Genomic DNA, 22359 nt, shown 5'->3' with positions numbered 1-22359 from the left:
TGTTTTATTCTATGTTCTTTTCTGCTTGTCTGCCTATCTTTCAGTTCCAGAGATAGTCAGGGAGACCCACGATCTGATTGAGCGAGGGGAACTTCTGCAAGCTCATCGAAAACTGATGGATTTGGAATGTTCTCGTGATAACCTGATGTATGAGCAATATCGCATGGACAGCAAAAACACACATGACATGAACCTCATCCATACATACTTTGGGGATATGCAGAAACTTTCTGAGGAGTTGGCAAAGCAACTTTGGATGGTGGTTCAAAGGTCTCTTGTTACAGTCCGTCGAGATCCAACCTTGCTCGTTTCTGTTGTTAGAATAATTGAGAGGGAAGAGAAAATAGACAGGCGCATGTTAGACCGGAAAAAACAAACTGGGTTCATACCTCCTGGCAGACCAAAGAAGTGGAAAGAGAAGATGTTCAACATTTTGGATAGAACTGTGAGCACACGAATTGAAGGCACTCAAGCAGATACTAGAGAATCTGACAAAATGTGGCTCGTGCGCCATCTAGAAATCATACGTAAATATGTCGTTGATGACCTGCTTGTGGCTAAAACCCTTCTGGATCAATGTTTTCCTCCAAATTATGACATTTTCAACAAATTGCTAGACATGTACCATCAAGCTTTGTCTACCCGCATGCAAGAGCTAGCTGCAGAAGACCTGGAAGCAAATGAGATCGTTAGCCTTCTAACTTGGGTTTTAAATACATACAAAAGGTAAGGTCCCCATCTCTTTTCTGTTAGCAGTAGCTGAGAGTAAGCATGCAAAACACAGTCTATGTGCTAATATTTGCGTGTCTGTTAACATATAAGATACCTTTCCTATGGAGACAGGCTGAGAGAGTTAGGTTTGTTCAGCCTGGAGAAGGCTCAGGGGATACCTTAGAGCAGCTTCTAGTACCTGAAGCAGGCATACAAGAAATCTGGAGAGGGCGTTATTACAAGGGTGCATAGTGACAATGCAAGGGGAAATGGTTTTAAACTGAAAGAGGGTAAATTTAGGTTAAATATAAAGGAAGAAATTCTTCACTATGAGGGTGGTGAAACACTGGCACAGGTTGCCCAGAGAAGCTGTGTCTGCCCCATCCCTGGCAGTGTTCAAGGCCAGGCTGGATAGGGCATTGAGCAATCTGGTCTAGTGAGAGGTATCTCTGCCTGTGGCAGAAGGATTGAACTAGGTAATCTTTAAAGATCCCTTTCAAGCCAAACAATTTTATGGAGACCATGGGTCACTGGAGCCTGTGGACCCATAAAGTCAGCAATTGGAAAGACTGGGGTGTGTTGAAGTATAAGCATCCGCAACTAGGGTAGGAGCCACAGTGGGGACTGGAACTAGATGGTCTTTAAGATCCCTTCCAGCCCAAACCATTGTATGAGTCTATGCAACCAAAGAGGGCAGCAGTAAAGAACTTGTTCATTTCATGGTTTTTATGCATTTGCTTCCTGGAAACTGCTCCTTAAAACTTGCTTGCATTTTCTAATGTGATTTTGAGCTGTTTTGTACGCTTAAAGTTTTAATGCCTTTGAAGTTTTAAGGTTAAAGACCTGCTTGAAGCTACCATTACCTTGTATTTGTATGCCAGTACTGGGAAAGAGCAGAAGAAACTGAGAGCTTGTGTGTGAAATAGAATTGTTGTTGGCCACAGCCCCAGAAGATCTGTATGGTTAACAACTTTCTATTGTTCCTTCTTACGGGGGCTGGGACTGTTTCAGTGTTGTTTCATTGATGTTAAATGGAAAGAATGTAGTAACTTCCTTCAGGTTTTCTCTCAGAACTGTGTAGCGATTTGCGTATTTAGAAGAATTTCTGCTTACAGGTTTTCTCTTAAACTCTTTTGTATTGTGCAATTTGAGGGATTTTTTTATTCATCGTCCAAGTAGAAACAGCTCAAAAGGCAACTGTTTAGTTTCTGCTGGCATGTAGTTACTAGAGCAACTGATTTGCTTGGGGAAAAAGTGATGCTAGCCTTTCTGTGGCTCATGGCTTTGATCCTGTTCTTGAGAGCTGGCACTGACCCAGAGTCCGTGCTGTGTACACTTTTGCTGCCTTCAATTGTTCAATCTCACTGATTCAACAAATTGCTTGCTTAATAGGTAATAATATGATAATAGCATATAGGGAATAGGCAGGAGATAAGGCTGTTTATAGAAATTGTACAGAACAGTATTAAGATTCATTTTGTGTTCAGTACTCTTTGTAATCCTTGCTCTACTCTGTGAAGTTCTGGTTTTTTAATCTTTGCAAGGAACAATAAGGAGCACCCACTAAGGCATACTTGCATACCTGTGCAGAATGTATGAAACATGAAGCTACTAATAAAGAGCTGAGTTCATTGGCCTGTTCTTTGTTAATAGAAGGCCAGAGCAATAACTCCATAGCGAATGAAAATCAGGAACATGTGAATCCTTCTACCTATGGGGATGTGGCCTCAGTAGAAATTCTGCTCCCAAGTTCTTCACAGCACTGAGGTTGACGTTCCAGTAAGGCAATTCTTGGTCTTAAAATTGACCTTCTACCCTCCCCCAGAAAGCAGAGCAGATTGCAACGGAATTAGATGATTCGGAGCTAAATCTCTCTCAGTATCTGTTCTGTCATACAAAGAGGGAGCAAAGCCAGCATTGTAACTGTTTACAAAGCAAAAAAACCCAAAAGGGATTGCTCCTACAGCAGGCTGTGTGGCTCATAGCAACTGATGGTATTGTCTTGTGAAGGCAGTGAAACAGTAAGAGTAGATGCAGTGCAAGATACCTGAGAATGCACTTCTCCCTTGTGTCTTCATGTAATAAGTGTGATGGAAATTAGAGGAAATATCTCAGGAAAAAGAAATGAGACTTTGACTTTCTTCCCTTTAAAATAAAAAAAAAAAAAGAGGGCAGCACAATAATTGTATTCTTATAGATTACAGTAAACTGTTATAAAGAGGTTGATATTTAGCTTTTGTCTATGTTTGTAGTGGACAGTGGAAGAAGGAATAGTCTCAGGACTGGGAATGGGGAAAAGTGCTGAAGCGGAATATTTGCAGAGCTTACCAAATCTCAGTTGCTGGACATGTCTTATAGCTATAGAAAATGTATTGTGTGTTATGTTTATATGTCATGGTTAAGGTGTGAAGGAGGGTGGCCTATGTGACACCATGAGAATTGTTTCTGTGACATGCTTTTACCTGCACAAAAAAAAAGGTTTTAAGCTGCTCTTACATTCCTTGTTCACTTCTGTGGAACACTGAATGGCAGAAGCTAGTTTTGTCCTTTCTAATCTTTCTCTACTTCCATTAAATGTAACCGAATGTTAGAGGGAACATAAGTATTTGTATTTGCATATTCCAGCTGCACTTCAAAGCTAGCTGAGAAAATACTAATTAAGAGAAGCAGTATTGAGGGTGTCTTTTCTGTGTAATGAACTGGTAAGGAAGTCATGCATTACTTCTGTTTACAGTATTTCCAAGAGAGGTGTTTTAAAGGTGTCCTATTTTTTCCCCACGAGAACTTGTCTTAGAATCTGTTTTTAGAACTGTATTCAGCTCTCAGCTGAGAAGTGATGCTGCATGTGGAAAAATAGCCTTTAATATTTGAGTGGGTTGTAGTTTTACTGTGCTAGATGTATTTGTCTTTCATATTTAAATCAATGAGAACTTTGGAAACATATTGCTATTACTAAGTCTTTACCAGGTTGGGACCAGGACTCTACCTGGTCTAAAATCCAGGCATTTAGGGGAAAAAAAATAAAGTCTTGTAAGATACTGATGCCCGTATTTTTTTAACAGCATTTTGTCAGATACTGATCAAGTGTTGACAAAACTGGTGAGGGTTCACAAATATTGCTACGGGCATTGCCAACAATCTCACCCTCAGGAAGAACAAAGGAAATAGTACTATGCATCTAAGTGGATGTTGTCTCTGGATCAAGTACCTCTTTTTACAAGGCAGAGCAGGACTGGGAGCAAGCTTGACACAGGAAGCAGAATAGCAGCTTTTAAAATGTTAGTTTCCAGGTAGTACGATTCTGAATTTTCAACTTTACAATAAACTGTGTTTGTTGGTTTTTGTTTTTGTTTTTTTGAAGGGAAGTAAAGTAACTCTTCCCTATAATTAAAAGCCTCCTAACACTTCTAAGAGCATTGCCAATCACTTCCTTTCCCCCAGATGTTGAGTTGTTGCAAACAGGAAAGAGAACTTGTGGTAATGTATAGTATAGTAAGAATTTTTGTCTCTGGTGGCTAGAGGTAGAAGCCTGTTTGGGGCTTCACTTGATAAGCTTTGAGAAAGATTTAATGTCTCTGAGGCCTTTTGAAGTAGGGAATGATAATATAATGAGGGTAGAAATAACTTCCTATATGGCACAGTGCCAGAGACAACTTCTCACAATTCCCCTGAACAAGCTTAGAGCAGGTCCTGCTATTATGTGTATTCTTTATGTAAACAGCAAGAGAACAGAGTTCAGTTTTCTAGATGGCTTGAGCCATGTAAAATATCTTCAGTCTCTTTTCCTACAGGCTCAGGAAGAAGCTACAAATGTAAAGTGTTCAGTTGCAATAGCTTTTATAGTTTCAAATGCTGAAATGTTGGGGTTTTTTAGCAGTTAAGCATTGTATGAGGGTTTTTTTTTTTAGTGCTTTGACATTTTTTTTCATGACATGGAAGCACCACTACGCTCACCTACTGCATGTACCCTGAGCACTTTAACTTGCAGAAATACACAAACTAAACACTTGTTTAAGATTTCTTTTTTAATTTGCTATTTGTTTTTTATAGTTGCCACTACAAATATAGAATTTGTGGCTTCCTTCTCCAAGCACACTAAAAATGGAATGTGGAACAATTTATGTGTTATGATTGAATGTATTTCCATCGACAGTTAATAATGCATTCTCTAAAGAGTGTGGTTTAGAGTGATTGTTTTTTAAAGCATAAAATATTAAAAGCTCTTGCTATGTCGCGTTTTGGCATAGCTTTGGGTTTTTTCGGTTACACACGCAACTCATTATACAATCTTATATAGATGCAAAATATCACTTTAATGAAATGCGCTTTTGATTTGGCATGTGAGGTGCCCCTTCCTTTTAGGGGTATTCTCTACCAATACAGGAAAGAGTTAGATTTTCTTTCAATGTATTTTAGCTTTGATACAGATGTGATACAAGTAGCAAAGCAGAAGCTTTTTTTGAGAAACTTGACGGGAGGATTTGGTACTTTTCACTGATCTTTCCCATTCTAAAGTTCAGAATGTGTAAATTATCTGTCATTACCTCTTAAACTTAAAATACATGTAAAATTGGCCCCTATTAAGAGCCCACAGGTTGAACCAGTTGGCTTTTACTCAGTCTCAAGCAGTTGCTTATTCTCCTATGTAAAAGTTAGAAACACATGAAAGGGCTGAATTTTTAAAATGCCTGTAATATGTGTTTTTAACATATGCTGGGCTATAGCTTTTGCATCCTGTTCTTTCTATTACATAGTTTTACTTACATTCCCTGTAAATGCAGTTATTGTTGCAGTTACTATTAAGAACTCTCTGAAATGTGTAGCTATTGGAAAACTGCCCATTACAGTGGTCGTGCAAAAAAAGCTGATTAGTTTTTAACTTTTTACCAAATTTTTTTTACTAATCTGTAATGTCTCTCTTTGTTTGCTTGGTTTTTTTTTTAAACTCAGTACAGAGATGATGGGAAATTCAGAACTGTCTCCTGAAGTGGATGTGAATTCTCTGGATGCTCTGATTTCACAAAATGTGGTAGACCAGCTTCTCAGCAAGTACATGTCGACACTTACTGTGAGTAATGATTATGCAAAAATAAGTTTAGATGCGTTTATGGCAGTGTTAACGCCTTGGTGCTGTTCTTCCATCAGAGGAAACTAATGTGTTGAATGTGAACTTAGTATAGCTACTTTTATAGATTTTCATGTGCTATGCGTAAGTCTGTTTATAAAATTGTATTGTGGTGACTTTATAGATTTAAATCATGCCATTTCAAGGAATAATTATGCTTTACAGACTGTATTTATCATAGCTTATTAGAAAGGAGTTATTCATACATGTAAATTCATAGCTATAATATGTTAGGTATTACTATACTGAAAAGCCATTGAATGCAGTTGGTCCCTATAGTAACCATGTCAACATTTAATACAGATGTGATCTTTTCAAGGTAATCAGGATATTCATGTTTGCCAGACTGATTCTTTTAACAGTCTTTTTCCTTTCAAGCCTGTGAACTGCATGAGCATGATTTCCTTTTGTGGATGCCATTTTAAGTGCATCTTAACGAAGAAGAGATGTCTTTAGATTTATCCTAAGCATCACTGGAAATTGGCCAACTGCACGGCAAAAGAATCAGTACATGTTTGTCAGGTTTTTAGATCTATTTTTCTTTAGAGATTAGGGTAGTTGGAACTTTGGACTTACTGTTCGTACATTGTTCAATTGAATTCCTCCTCCTCCTAAGTTTAGGAACTCTGCCAAGCAGAGGAGGGAAATTTTTCTACTCCTTTGGATGTGCCAGCTGCTAAAATATGTCCAGCAACAGCAACTACTTGGCCTTGGTATCACAATAATATGAACCAATCTTGTTATGTCTCACGGAAGTTGCCAGTAGAGGCTCTACTTCACATTAGCTTTATTAGGACTTTCATGTAAGTTTATTTTTCTGCACTTACCTTTAGGACAAAAAACATTGGTTTGTTTTCTCAGGCTACTTTTGGCTTGACTCAGGAAATGCCTTTGAATTCATTTCATCCCCTGCTAAGATGAAAAAAATATACTTACATTGGTTGTTCAGTAATGTTTTTTCCCTACTTACTGGAAAATATAGAATACTTGTATTTATAATCTATAAATAAATTAAAGCAAAGCCACTGTGCTGTTAAACGGAGTGGTTTTCTTTTGCTAGTTTTGATTTTTTGGCTGCATCTTCTTTTTAAGGCAGAAGATACTGAAACTGCTGATTTGTTTCGCAGGATTCAGCATGATCTAATTTTCTACACATCCCCACTTCCACTTTATTTCTTTCGATGTTTCATTTAAAACTGTTCTTAAACAAAACATAACTAGTTTGGTTTGGGTAAATGAAAGTATTTCCTAATTGTAACTATCAAGTATTGATGTTTAAGTCAATAAAAATGGCTCATTTTCATAAGAAATAAAATGCTAATAGGTATTAACAGATTTCTAATATATTATTTTTTTCCCTAAGCGCCTCAGCTTTAGAAAGTTCTTGTTAATGATGATCTTAAGGTAAAAACTGTTGATGCCCCTTGGGCTTCTGGCTTAAAGATTAACTGCTTTGTTAGTCATATCTCATCAGAGCAGTTCCATGCTTATGAGGAAGAAGGTACCTCATTTTACATAACTGAAGGTGGTACTATGTATACTTTGCAGGTACAGCACTTGACAGGCCACTCACTGTCATTTAAAAAAAGGAGGAAACTAGAGGTCTGCATTTGGTCAGCAGCGTTCCTTGTGCAGGAAAACTGTTTTCAGTTTCTTCCTTAATCCTATCTGCTGATAGGAGTTTTGACCAAAATATACTGATTTAATACATTTGAAAATGTTAGCATTAAAAACATACCTCTATTAAACTGTTTTTTTTCCCATTTCTGTACATACCTGCTGGTCCTATTTAATTTTGTGTTGTGTGGCACATTAATATGCCTGTTATACATTAGAAAGAATTATGACCCTCTACCAGGGGTTTTGACTAAATGTGAATAAAGCAGAAAAGAATCAGACACCTTCAAACCTTTGAAAATATAAGGATAATTATTTTAGACAGAAATCAAAGAATCCAATTACATGTTTAGCAAACATGTTGGTCTTTACTGCCTACTCTAGCAAATATGTCCATGGTATCTGTGTGATGTAGCTGATCACAAAACTGGCTTAATCTAGTTCTAAAACCAGTTGTTATTAATGTCTGTTTGCTGTATACTGTGCTGGTCAGATGGGAGGAGAGCCAGCTGTTTTATCTCCATCACAGTTTTCTGCACCACTTATGTTCCAAGAAATACAGCCTATGTAATCTAATCCTGGGGTTTTGTCCCCAGCAGTAACAAGCATCAGTTTCCTAAAATGTGTGTAAAGGAACTACAAGCAGATATCTGTTAAATTTTCTACATTAAGTATTATCCCAGGTTTTTCAGCTCTTGAAAATTTCAGTTTGAAACCTAAAACCTGATGCTTAATGAATGCTTCCAAAGTTAATAAACATGTTGATTCTGCCTAACTGACTTGCTCTTTGTGTTAGGAGTACTCCCCTTCCAGTGTGCCTAAGAACTGCATCACTGGTTTGCCAGTACTAACCTTTTTTTTACTGCAAATTCCAATTTGTCTATGTTACCTGTATCTTGTAGTAATTACAAGAGTGAGCAACATTATCTGCTACTATATACTATGCGTTATGTAAATGACTGCTCTTCCAAATATTGTAGTGGGATTTTTTTTTTGTTTTGTTAAATTATAAATCTTTTTCTTGGTTGCTTTATTTAATGTAGTCTAACATCATTGGCTGGCTGCGAAAAGCACTGGAGACAGATAAAAAAGACTGGATAAAAGAAACTGAACCAGAAGCAGATCAAGATGGGTACTATCAGACGACACTCCCAGCTATTGTTTTTCAGGTATAAGAAAAATTGATTATTCTAGACAATCTGCAGAAGCGGTATATGAATTTGGGGCAGAGAGATGAGAGGGTGGAAACCAAGCTGTTTGGAATGATGTTGGGTTTATTCCTATTGAAGTATAGGTTTTCTCCTCTAGAGTTGTTAATTGGAGGGGTTGGGTTTTTTGAACGTTTATTTGCCTTCTTCACTTTAACAGTTAGAGTTAGTTCTTTTTGTGTGTAGATTAGAAACACATTTTTCCAAACCTATTTTGTTTATATTTAGTTAACTGCTTTTACTTGGGTCTCTTCATGCAAATTTGTAGTATAAACTGACCAGATGAGATGTTTGATAGTTAGTAGAATATTGCTTGTTAATATGCTGCTGAGTTTGTTAGGCATGTATTTGTTCCTATAATTTTTTTGTCATACAAACATCTTAATACTGGAAAAAAAAAGCACTGTTGGAGATCAAAAATGTTGCTGTTTAAACACTACTTCAGTTAACGTTAATGCCTGTCCAAATTATGAAATAGCCTCAAAACAGAAAAGATAAGGCTGTTTCTAAGATTTAAAAATAAAAAATAAAGCCATACAAAAAACAAACACAAAACTGCACCACCCTGTTGGTAGTAGAAAGCTGGTAGTCAGCTTATTATGCTCATTTTCTGATTTTTCTTTACAAATACTGTTAGGTACCTTCAATGAAAGATAGATGTTTTCTTCTTCCTGCAATTATTTTACACTTTCTTTCTTTCCTTTCTTTTTCTGTGTTTTTTGCTACATTTGTTCTCATTTATATTAGTGCCAAGGTTGACTTCATCTAATCCTTTCTGGAAAGTGTGTGATGCCAAAGAAACTGGTGGCTGATTGGATAGTGTGCTATCAGAGGTTGCAGTGCTGAGATTCATGTAACAGTGAAACTTTCAAAATCATCTGGGCATGAGAGCAGCCCACGTTTCCAGCTGGTTTTGTACCCTTCTTTTCTAGTCTGCCTCTTCCCTCACACAGTTCCCTGTAGGTCACCTGGATCTTGTGCCTAGTTGTGTTTTTTGAAGTTTAGGGGTCCTGTCTACTTCACTGATGTTAACTTGCTGCTTTCACGTATGGCGAAAGCAAAGGAATTTGAGTTGTAAGGTTATTCGTTACTAGCTGCAGGAGGTGACCCAAGAAATTTGATCCACTGCAAAGACAAATTCCTACTGAATCAGAAATAGTAAGTACTCTTGCTGGAGAAAGAATGCACCTGTTCTCAATGTCAGGAGAAAACTGCTGCGTATATTAATGGTTGCCAATAATTTAGTTACAGAAATAGTGATTTTTGGTTTAGTCAGAAGCAATTGTACAGGCTTGTTTAATAAGAAAGACATATGTAAAGCTGGTGCTAGTGAGAGTCTCCAACAAGACAGGAGCTCTGTCTTTGGTTTGCCACTCCTAAAGGTCCCTTTTTAATAACTAAACTATTTTTAACCTAGATGTTTGAGCAGAATCTTCAGGTGGCTGCTCAGATAAATGAAGATTTGAAAACAAAGGTACTCCTTCTATGTCTTCAACAAATGAATTCATTTTTAACCAGGTAATATACTTTTTTAAAATATAAATGCTTTGTGCTGCTTCTGCTTTTCTTTGTTCCTACAATTCCAATACTTTTTTCGTGTATGGATATTTCTTTATTGCTTTCTTTCTCCTGTCACAACTGTGCCAACCAAGCTTTTCTTCCCTTTCCTTTCCTCGCTTTCTTCATCCCTTCCCCTGTTTCATCACAGAAGTTCTTCAGTGCTGGTGAGTGGCACTTTCAGTTCCTCTCTGCAAATGGCTGTTATGGAGTCAGTTCAACTTTTTATATCTCAAATTTGTGTCTTATACTCCTAATGAAGACAGAAAACACCTCCTTGGCTAGATTCTGCTCAGAACCAAGGGGTTAAACATCACACGAACAACAAACCTTTTATAAAATACTTTTAAGTACCTGACAGGCCCTTATGGAGCATTTGAAGCTACAGGTGTACTTAAGTTATTACAGATTTCTATTTAATGACATTCCTTGTTTATGTTACAGGTACAAAGATGAAGCACAGTTGTATAAAGAAGAACATCTTAAAAATCGTCAGTATCCTCAGTGTTATGTTCAATACATGATTGCAGTCATCAACAACTGTCAAACCTTTAAGTAAGTCTGCATGTTCTTACAGTATTGTGAAAAGGTATTGATACTTGATTTGTAATACTGTGTGTTCGCAGGACCTTCTCCTCCTTTTATATACAAAGAGGGTTTCAGTTAAGATAGTTTAGCTGACTACAGAAGACAATAGGTTGAAGTATGTTACTGTTTTAAGAAGCAGATGTTGTGTTTGCTTTTGCCTTTGGCAAGGCAAGCCAAGCCATTCCCCCTCACTGCTGAAAATCCACTTGTTATTCCAAGAATTTCATTGCCAAAGAAAAATTTGTCTGCAACTTTCAGAATTTGAAAAATTTGTTCCAGGTAGTTGGTCTGGGGCCTGCCATCTTCTCTTACATTTGATCTCTCACAGTTCACCTTCAAGCAGCCATCATCAAGGTGAAGAAAAGTAAAGGTAGACTTTATTAAGAATATCAAAACAGGGAAAGAAATCCTTGTTGCACATGTTTTGGTGCTCAGCAGTCCAACCCCATGTTCATCTGTATCTGCTGCTATTCTCAAGTCTACAAGTCAGCAGTAGTTTGTTACCAGCATAAAACTAGCCTAAGTTGATCACTCTAAAGTCATGCTGGAGAGCAAATTAAGGCTTCCAAAGCAAGCAGCTGGCATTATTTCTTCTTGCAAAAAATAAGACTTTCTAGTATGTTTCTTTCCATGTATGCACTCCAGAGATCTAGTAGCAATGCAGTTGTGCATTGGTAGATGATGAAAAGCATTGTTATTTGTCACAGAGAATCTATAATCAGTCTGAAAAGAAAATACTTGAAACTTGAAATGGAAGACACGTTGTCAAGCAGTCATGCAAGCATGGATGCAACTTTAGACATCATTGCCAAAGAAGGATGCTCTAGCCTGCTAGATGAAGTCTTCATGGATTTAGAGGTTAGAACTTTTTTCCTCAAAAAAAAAACCAAACAACTCAGAAGTATTATTTTATAAGGAAAAATAATTCAGGGATAAAGAAGCTATGAAGCCTTTTGATTGCTAAACATTTTATATGTGATGTGCTAGCAAAGTGCCAGTGAACATCAATATTGTTCTTCACTGATACAATTTGAATGTAGGAGACTAAAAGGTTGCTTAATTATATTTCACAGGATGACTTCAGGCAGGTTCTTTGTATACAGTGAATATTTCCTAACAGACTGTAATTAGTGTTATACTTTTGTAGTTGAGTTTTAAGAATTATTTGGGAAAATAGTGCTGACAATTTAATTACCTTGTGTATAATAAGGATGCTGGAGAGGGATTCTTCGTCAGGGACCATAGTGATGGGACAAGGGGTAATGGGTTTAAACTTAAACAGGGAAAGTTCAGGTTAGCTATAAGGAAGAAGTTCTTTGCTGTGATGGTGGTGAGGCGCTGGAACAGATTGCCCAAACAAGTGGTAAATGCCCCATCCCTGGCGGTGTTCAAGGCTGGGTTGGACAGATCCTCAGGCAGCATGGTCTAGTGTGAGGTATCCCTGGCCATGGCAGAGAAGTTGGAACTTGATGATCTTAAGGTCTTTTCCATTCTGTGGTTCTATGATCTTGGTGCAGATGCAGTACACCTATAATTAAGGCAGCTGATTGACTCCAAAGGTGGGCCTTTTCTGACAAATTTCCATGTGTAAGAATTCTAGCATCTGGGGGAAAAAAAAAGAAAAAAATTACTAAAAAGGAATTGAGAGTATGGAGAGGAAGGCAGGGAAATTAGAGAAATGGTGGGAGCAAAGAAAGGTGCTCTGGGACTTGTTAGATTTGTAATAATATTTTGAACTAATGTAAATGCCTTGAATGACTCGCATTAAGAAAGATGTTGGAGCAGTGTTTACTTTAAACTTGGAGCTTTTAAGCAAAACCTTTTATTTCTCATTAGCTGTGCTCACTGGTTCTGAGAAGACACTCCATCTACTCTTAATGACCATTCTTTGCAATTCATTAACCTCAAGCGTCATGTCACTATTATAATTTATAAAGTACTGTGCTCTAATACATAACTTTTCCTCTGGGTAGAGCAAAGCAAGATGTGTATGTGGATGTAGAGAATACTGAAATTATGACTTGTGGAGTTCTGGTAAAGAAGTAAAGCATCCAGGCCACCAGGTTTGGCATAGGCACAGGGAGTTTGTGGGGCCAGCAAAGGGGAACAACTGAGTAGCCAGCAGCAGTTCAAGAAATCAAACACGAAGTTGCATTATCACAACAGTTTTAAAGTGCCTCATATTTAACATTGGAATCATCAGCTTTTACACAAGTTTTATCCTTATACTTTTATTTAGCATAGGCATTTAAATAGAAAACATAATAAAGCATTTTAGAGAAGTAGTATGACACAAATGCTCAGGTTAGTGCAGCTGGTTTACACACACACAGCATGTATATCAGGGTAGCTCTCTGTGGCAACTGTCATTCTGACAACTGATCACACAATTGTTCTGTACTGCTTATTCCTGTTGAAGGAGTGTAATTTGGAAATGTGTGATGCTTAAAACTGTTTCCTACTTTTTTGTAACTGCAATGCTATGAAAGTGTTCTAATCGATTGTTTACTGCCTTTTCAGCCACATCTTAATGAGCTGATGACGAAGAAGTGGTTGATGGGGTGTAATGCGGTGGGGACTATCTGTGTCACTGTAGAGGATTATTTCAATGACTTTTCAAAAATAAAGAAGCCTTATAAAAAGGTAAGTGCAAAATAATCTGTGATACTCTTGAGTATCATGTTGGCTTGGAATTAGTGAACACTAAATGGAATTCAGAAATGGAATACAGAAATTGGCTTGATTCATCACTGGAAATGAAAAGCATGTTCATAATCGTCTTGCAGAAGTCTGAATCTGGCAGTTCTCTCTCATCTTTTTTCTTTAATTTTTTTTCACTGGTATTGTCAAAGACAGATCTGAGGTGCAGAATTTAATCAAAATGTAAAGTCGTGAATTATAGAATAGCTTGGGATGGAAGGGACCTTCAAAGCCCATCTAGTCCAACCTCCCCTGCAGTGAGCAGTGGCATCTTCAACTAGATCAGGTTGCCCAGAACCGCATCCAGCCTGGCCTTGAATGTCTCTGTCATGCATCCACCACCTCTCTGGGCAACCTGTGCCAGTATTTTACAGCCCTCATTGTAAAGAACTATTCTCACATCCGTTCTGAATCTCCCCTCTTTTAGTTTAAGACCATTACCCCTTGTCCTGTCGCAGTACACCCTGCTGAAAAGTCTCTTCACATCTTTCTTGGAAGCCCCTTTTAAGAACTGAAGGCCTGTAATAAGGTCTCCCCAGAGCCTTCTCCAGGCAACAACCCCAGCTCTCTCATTCTTGCCCCATAGGATCGGTGCTTCAGCTCTCGCTGATCGTTTTTATGGCCCTCCTCTGGACAAACTCCAACACTTCCATGTCCCTCTTGTGTTGGGAGCTCCAGAGCTGGTCATGTGTCGTGGTTTAAACCCAGTCAGGTAATTCGTTCGCTCACTTCCCCCCCCTTTCTTGCCCTCCCCCTGCTCTCGGAGGGATGGAGAGGAGAATTGAAAAGAATGCAACTCCCACGGGTTGAGATAAGAACAGTTTAGTAACTAAGGTATAACACAAATCACTACTGCTACCACCAATAACAATAATGACAAAGGAAATAACAAGGGAAGAGAATACAACACCTCAGCACCAGCTGACCGATAACTCGCCCCCCAAGCCCGACCAAGCTCCGACCGATACCTCCTCGAACCCTGCAGTCTCACAGCCCTTCCGGCTAACTCCCAGTTACATCCTGGGCATGACGTGCTGAGGTATGGAATACCTCTTTGGTCCGTTTGGGTCAGGTGTCCTGTCTCTGCTTCCTCCCGGCTTCCCCTGCCCCCTGGCAGAGCATGAGGCTCACAAAGTCCTGGCCAAACCAAAACATCGCTATCAGCTCTGTTCCCGAGCTGAAAGTCAAAACACTGCACTGCATCAGCTACCAAGAAGGGGAAAAATGACTGCTACTGCTGAACCCAGGACATTATCCACCCCTTATTCCATACCATTCACGTCATGCTCAGATCCCACATTTTCAATATACCATCACTCTTATCTCGGTGCACTCTTATCTTAGTGCATGGACCAGTCCCTATAAAGCTGCTGTGTCCATCTGGTCCATGTCAGGCTCCATCTCTTGTAACAGTCTTCCAGAGCAGGAGAGACTGTGTGCAGTGTTCACACTTGTGAATAACCTGGGCAATAGTGTCCATTGCTAAGTCCACCCCTCGATCATGAGTCCATCTCTATGTTGCATCTCTGCTCTGATGGCCTGAAGTGCCATGGGCCCACCAGATTCAAAATAATTCACTGTCCCCTTCAGCAGTTTCTGCAGCTTGCTGCTGGGGACTCCATACAGCTGCCTTCCATCTCCGATGCTTCCAAAGCACTGGAGGGGCCCAGTGGACTAGATACTTGTCCATACTGTCACACACACCCTGCCACTCATGACTGTCCAGCCTTGGGGAAAACCTCTTGGTCCCCCTATACTGTCGTCTAACCCCAGACAAGACCCAAACCTGACTCTGCTTAACTTTTGAGATCAGACAAAATGGTTGTGGGTAGAACACAGTCTGTGTGTGTGCCAACATGCTGATCCCCATCACAATCAGCAGGCAGGTCCCAAGGATACTCAAAGCCCATTCAAAACCTTCAGAACTCTCACACGATGCTGCTGTACTTGTCACTGGGGCTGGTGTAGCTGCTGTGCTTGCCGGCTCTCCCACCACCGGCTTCTCTTTTCCTGAGTCCAGCTCTTCCTCCTCTGCCTGGCTGGGAAGTGCTGCGTGGTCTCCTGCATCCTCCTGGGGCTCGGCGGGCGGCTTCCGGGGAATGCTCTCGGCCGTCGCGGGGCTGGGCTCGGCTCCTCCGCGGGGCTCGGCTCCTCCGCCGCCTTCTCCCGCTGCTCGGCAGCCGCCTCCTTCCGCTCCTCGATCGCCCCGACCTCCTCCACCGGCAGCCGTCCCCTCGCGGCCTCCGGCCCCGTTCCCGCCGCCGCTCGGTCCCCGGGGCCGCTCTCCCGGGTCGGTTCGGCTGCCGCCGGCTCCTGGGGCCGCTCCCCCTCGGCTCCCCGCAGCCTCACGAAGATGGAGAGTAGGGTGAGGGCCAGGACGGTGAAGAGCAGCCGGACGGCCAGGTACAAGTCCACGGCCACGTCCGTCCCGCCCTGCTGCTGGAGCCCGCCCGTATTACAAGCCATTGCCATAAAGCACAGTGAGACAAGAACCTTAGCCCAGGCCCCACACTTGATAAACACTAACACAGCAAATACCGGCTCTACGTAAGTTACAACATTCTGAAGCTGTGAGATCAAGAGAAACAACTCTGAGAGCCAATAAATCGTCATTGTGATGAGTGACTATTAATCTGGTCAGATCTGTCGTTATCTCGACCCTTCGAGCCCCATGTTGGGCGCCAAAAAGAACTGTCGTGGTTTAAACCCAGTCAGGTAATTCGTTCACTCACTTCCCCCCCTTTCTTGCCCTCCCCCTGCTCTCGGAGGGATGGAGAGGAGAATTGAAAAGAATGCAACTCCCAGGGGTTGAGATAAGAACAGTTTAGTAACTAAGGTATAACACAAATCACTACTGCTACCACCAATAACGACAAAGGAAATAACAGGGGAAGAGAATACAACACCTCAGCACCAGCTGACCGATAACTCGCCCCCCCAGCCCGACCAAGCTCCGACCGATACCTCCTCCAACCCTGCAGTCTCCCAGCCCTTCCGGCTAACTCCCAGTTACCTCCTGGGCATGACGTGCTGTGGTATGGAATACCTCTTTGGTCCGTTTGGGTCAGGTGTCCTGTCTCTGCTTCCTCCTGGCTTCCCCTCCTCCCTGGCAGAGCATGAGGCTCACAAAGTCCTTGGCCAAACCAAAACATCTCTATCAGCTCTGTTCCTGAGCTGAAAGTCAAAACACTGCACTGCATCAGCTACCAAGAAGGGGAAAAATGACTGCTACTGCTGAACCCAGGACAGCATGGTACTCCCAAGTAGGGTCTCATCAGAGCAGAGGGGCAGAATCATGTCCCTTGACCTGTTGGCCATGCTTCTTTGTGTGTTACTAGACTGTTGTTACCAGCTTGTATTCTTCTACCTCTCCTCAGAAGTTTGTAGTCAGATAAAGCTAGCTCTTTGACACCAGTTTTTCTAGCCTGTAATTTTTAATTTTTTTAGTTAAAGCAAATTCTGTAATTGTGTTTTAATATGTGCAATGAGGCATAAACTGCTGCCATAAGGTTTCACAAATGCATAACATGTTTAACATGCTGATGCAGCAGTATAATGCGCTAGGTTAAATCTTTTTTGTCTTTTTTTTTTTTTCCCTGTGATCTGTCAAAGGATATCTGCATTTCTCTATTATTCTTTAGTATAATTGCACTTGGTTTTATCCTTTATTGAATTAAAATGAGTTTTGTGTAGTTAAGATAGCATGTCTTAAATGATTCCCTAAGATGTAGGAAATATTTGAAGCTAGCAAGATCAGGATTTAGGTGAGGTCTTTGAACAAATCCTTACTAAGTACAGCTGCTTAAAAGACAGTCTCAAAATCCTATGTTTACTCAAATCTTTAAGAGATAGAGGGGACTGTTCAAAGCTTCTCGCATGACCTCTTAAACTTCAGTATTTGCAGATTGTAGAGGCCTTATTATGTAAGTGAATAATACACGTTTTCAGTCCAGAAAAAGTACACACAGAAAGTTAGGTCACTCCCAGAATTAGTCTGTATCGCAGGAACAGCTTTCTTTTCTGGATTTGGTTTGTTACTGCGAGGTAGTACAGCTTGGCATGAGTTTCTTCAAGTGTTAATACCAGTTTCTGCAGTCACATGTTTTTCTTCGTGTAGCATTTATTGCTACCATATGGGGAGGAAGATGGCAAGCACATTTCTTGGCACCCATCAGACCAGCACAAAAAAATCTCCTAGACAAGACACCGTAGGTTCTAGCACTGGATGGAACATGCTTTTGTTTGTTCCCCTGGTTTGTGATGGGCTTTTTTCTGGTTTTAAAATACTCTTGGTTAACCCTGTTTTGAGAATCCGATTTTTAACAGCCACACAAAGAAAGCACCTGCAAAAAGACTATAGCGTAAAGCGAAGGGCACTGTTCTGGAATGAGGGAGATCTGGATCTTACAGTCATTATGCTTTGCCATTGTTCCTTGCATGTAAAGTGAATGCCCTGTCACTGCACTGTGGCTCTTCTTGAGTGTTCCTCAGCTGCAGTAGACCTCTTCCTCTTCACTTTTCTAGCATGAGGCTTCCCTGCCCATGGCAGGAGGGTTGGAACTTGGTGATCTTGAGGTCCTTTCCAAGCCTTACTGTTCTACAATTCTGTGATTCTGTGGGATAGGGCATACATATCAGTCTCCCACAGTCTATTCTGTGCAGTTAATTTTCCTCTGTGTAATTGGCATCAATTCCACCAATGCAGGAGAAACCATCCCTGAACAGCCAGCAGACTGGTATTTGTTCACAGTCTTGAGAGCAGGACTTGCACTCACGTTTTTCATGTCCTAGATGAGAGCTGTGACTTCCAGTACTTTCTAATCTGTTGTTTTCCCTCTTTATTTTCTCTCTTTCCTGAAACCTCTCTCCAGAATTTGACTGAGGAACATGTTGATTGAAACCAAAGCTTGATCTATGCTGATAAAATATGGTTAAAAGTTTGTAACTACTTATTCCACAGTCTTTTTCTTAATTGTAAGTAACTTTGCCACCTTAGTTAGGGGAAGAAAATACCTGAGGACTTGTGGGATTTAAGGATTCTTCCTTACATTACAGTTGAAAAAATGCAAAGGTTTTGTGGGATTTTTGTTCTTTATTACCAAACCTCAGCATTACTCTTGCACCACTGCCAGATGATTCACTTAATCACCAGGAGCTATTTATGAAAAGACAAGTGCAGTACAGCAGATCAGTCCAGGAATATCTGAGGAAGCGATTGCTGCTGACTCTTGAGGCTTCTTGCCAGACTTGACCAAGATAATGTAGGCATGATTTGCAGTGCTTTATGCAAAATGCTGGAGTTCTCCAGCAGAAGGCCCTCTGGTGGCTGGTCATTCCTTGACCAGAGAGAGCAAGTCTGCAAGGCCAGGCACAGGTCTCTTCTAAAGATATCCAAATTGTTTCATGTTTGATCTTCTAGATAGAAGTGCTCTCAAAAATAAAGCAGACCTCATTAGAGATATCTTGGTTTTGCTGCTTCTTTTTTTTTTTTTTCATCAGGAGGATTGACACATCCTCCTCATTAGGGAAGGACAGATTGTCATTTCTTTTAGCACTGTGAAAACCTAGAGCCACTCAAAATATATAGTATTAGCAAAAGCTGTGTCCTGGTGATGAAGTGCAAATACACATTTCAAAGCCTGATAATTGCTCAAAACCTAAAAGTAATGGTGACATTTGCAGGTGTCAGTGGCATAATCTACCACCTTTCTTTTTTCTTTCAGACAATGACTATCGAGGCCCATCGGAGAGTGGTTGTAGAATACATCAGAGCAATCATGTTAAAACGTATATCTTTTAAGAATGCAGAAGAGAGAAAAGAGGGCGCAGAAAGAATGAGCAAAGAAGCAGAACAGTTCCGATTTCTGTTTAAGAAGCTTGCAGCTGTAAGTATTTTCTTTGGATAATGCTGTTAACCTCGTGATTTAGAATGAACCACACATGTTTATTGCTTGGGGAGAATGGCTGGGGTTAGATCCCCATCTCTCTAAAACATTGAGGAACTTGTAAATATCCAGGCTGCCAGCTGAGGGCACAGTGTTTCTGAACGCATTCAGGCTTGTTGCTATAGCTCCTGAGCACCAGTTTCTACTACTTTGTGCTTGTAAAGCTCTCTGCAGTAGAATATTTGAATGGCCCCACAGAGATGGGTGCCTTGAATTCACAGTAGTCAGTGAAAGAAAAAAGCAGTCGTTTGTTAATAAAATAATTAAAATAAAATAAGATGAAATAAAAGAAAGTAAATTAAATAAATAAAATTCAAACAAATAAGACTTTATTTTTCCTGGCTGGAAGAAAGAGCAATACTGCATTGAAGAGATGTGGTTACTTATTACCTAAGTAGTATGCAGTCTATTTACTTACAATCAACAAGACATTTAAGGTGCAATAGAAATAGAAAAGGCAGGCAGAAACAATGTACCAGATAGCCTAAAATGAATACTGAATGTTTAACTGTGTAAGGAGCAAGACTCTGCCAGAAAGCTCCTAGGGACAAAATATGACAAAATGCAAAAAGAATGCAGAAAAAGATAAAGCCTGGAAAACTGGGAAAGGCAGCGTTCATCTCTGCTCACTGTGGAAGATGCTAGGGCAACTCCTGCATCAGAGTCCTTCATTATGTGGGATTCTGTGTAAAACCTGTTTCAGATTGAGGCATTGATAGAAGAGATTATGGGATAAATGCATTGAGCAATACCTGCACATTGGTAGGACCAGGTGACCTGGAATGAAGAGATTAAAGAGTTCAGAGATTAAATCAATGTTACAGTTCAGTTGATAAGTTGTTGAAAGCTGCCTTGGTGCCCAGATGACTAGAAGGAAGCAGATGCAGGGCCAGTTTTTACGTAACGTTTCTGAAAAGATCTGGCTTTCACATCAGTTGTTCCTAAAGTTTTTGCTGGCCTATTAACAGAAGCTCAAGACTAGAATGCGTCACTGTGTGGATAAATACAATGTCTTGTTTGTAAGACATGACTTTCTTTACTGATACTCCGAGGGTAGGTCTCTGGCTGAAGAAGGACAGGGAAAGAGGGAGGTGACTTACAGTGACAATTCAAAAATTACTTAGTTTTCTTAATGTCTGAAAATTCAGCTCTTTGGGGAATTCAAGAGCATTGCTGGGCAAAATACTGATTATAAAGGATTGTTTATAGAGTCCTAGAAGGGTTAGGGTTGAAGGGACCATAGAGATTGTCTTGTTCCATAGATATGAGGAATTTTGGTTTGGGAATTATTTTTTTTTGGTTTTTTTTTTTTTTACTTTTCCTCTTGCAGGGCTCTGGAGAGGACACTGAAGGACTCTGTGACATCATTGAAGCCATTGCAGAGGTTATCAAGCTAACTGATCCTTCATTGCTCTATTTGGAAGTTTCAACTTTAGTCAGTAAATACCCAGATATCAGGTAATTTTCTTTGTCCTCAAAGTTAAAAGACAGTAGTTTCTGCATCATAGTTTTTTGTAGGTTTGGGTGAGACAATGTGTTTGTATTTTTACATATAACGTAACCACTTTCTTATGAAAAATGATGTTATTATGAAGTGTAGGTGAGCTGGGCTGGAAGGTACATATATGTAATTACTCAGTGGTACAGCAAGGGAATAACAAAAATATTTCCACTGTTGAGTTTTGGAAGGATAAAACATGTTTTGGAGTCCTAAGAGAGGCCAAAACAGTGCCTTTATGTTCAGCTGGAGAAGTAAGTTCTGAGTGACTGGAGGTCTGTTGAAGAATTGAAGTACATGCTGAAACAGAAAGACAAGATTGCCAACTAAGTGATACTTCTGACAAAGATATTCCTTGTGTGAAGTTTCCCGCTAATGCCAGTTTTACCATTTTCCTTTGTCAGGGATGACCATATTGCAGCTTTGCTGACAGTGAGAGGTGATGCCAGCAGAGATATGAAGCAGACTATCATTGAGACTTTGGATCAAGGTCCGAGCCAACCGAATCCAAACTATGTGCCAATCTTTAAAGAAATTACTGTTCCTACTCTGACTGTGCCAAAACTTCTTAAGTAACTGACAACTTGGTGTCTGTGTGTCATTACTCGTCTGGGATCAACAGGTTTGAAATATTTGAGGGCAAATTTGGCAATGCTATTTTGAGTAAAGTTCAATATACACTGATACTTGCTAAGCATGTTTTTTTCTAAAGACTTGGATGTGGGAAATAAGATGGATGTAAAGGTCATGTTTGAAGAATGAAGCTTCTAATGGAGGAGGTCTTTTCACTGACCTATTTATTGCAGCCACTGACCTATTTTTGCTGTCAGCCAATGTTTTTCTTGTGGAATATGTTTGCACCGTGTCCTGCAATGCCATATAAGGATGTTTGTACAAAAATAACAGCGCATTAGTGTTGGATATGCTAAAATACATCTCCTACAGTACCTAAGCAGACTCCTTTAGAACTATCTTTATATGGCACTGCATTGAGCTGAGCGTGTATTAATATCCTCAGTCCACTTTCACATTATACGTTGTATATGTACTTACTTTGGTGTAAAATAGTTTATTGCAGAAACCTTAATTATGAAATCCGGTTTCCTGACTAAGGGGACTGAATGAAATTGCTGTTGTGCAATTTGATTATAGAGTGAATAAATAAGTAAACACACGAGGTACAATTTTTTTTCATTGATTCACTAAAACATAAAGCACCACCAGTTCAATAAAATGCTAAACCACTGCTACCTTCAGCTATGTTGTATTCACATCCTTATAGATTTACAGTAGGTTTAAGTCTTGTTTTGTTTGAAGTGTGAATAAACTTTGGATTTAGCAGTTTCCTGAAAGCACAAGATAATGTGTTTTATTTTCACAGTATTTTCAGATCAATGCTTAAAGCTCTTT

General features: G+C 39.9%; 1 protein-coding gene across 4 annotated transcripts in view; it reads left to right on the top strand.

Annotated features, from left to right (window-relative positions):
- Window positions 1–22133, top strand: part of EXOC3 (exocyst complex component 3) — a 31001-nt gene extending 8868 nt beyond the window's left edge. For all 4 annotated transcript variants that reach the window (XM_057423043.1, XM_057423041.1, XM_057423042.1 and 1 more), the window contains 10 exons: window positions 45–726; window positions 5662–5779; window positions 8497–8622; window positions 10079–10179; window positions 10663–10773; window positions 11514–11664; window positions 13327–13449; window positions 19230–19391; window positions 20782–20909; window positions 21354–22133. In XM_057423043.1, coding sequence (XP_057279026.1) covers window positions 45–726; window positions 5662–5779; window positions 8497–8622; window positions 10079–10179; window positions 10663–10773; window positions 11514–11664; window positions 13327–13449; window positions 19230–19391; window positions 20782–20909; window positions 21354–21525 — 1874 coding nt within the window. In that variant the 3' untranslated portion in view covers window positions 21526–22133. The remainder of the gene's footprint in view (window positions 1–44; window positions 727–5661; window positions 5780–8496; window positions 8623–10078; window positions 10180–10662; window positions 10774–11513; window positions 11665–13326; window positions 13450–19229; window positions 19392–20781; window positions 20910–21353) is intronic.
- The last annotated feature ends 226 nt before the right edge of the window (window positions 22134–22359 follow it).

The sequence above is a fragment of the Pezoporus wallicus genome, unplaced genomic scaffold (assembly GCF_028554395.1).
Source record: "Pezoporus wallicus isolate ANWC-B61680 ecotype Strahan unplaced genomic scaffold, APGP_CSIRO_Pwel_v1 contig_749, whole genome shotgun sequence".
Classification (NCBI taxonomy): Eukaryota; Metazoa; Chordata; class Aves; order Psittaciformes; family Psittacidae; genus Pezoporus; species Pezoporus wallicus.
The sequence above is the reverse complement of the archived record's forward strand: the minus strand, read 5'-3'. Positions and strand labels throughout refer to the sequence as shown.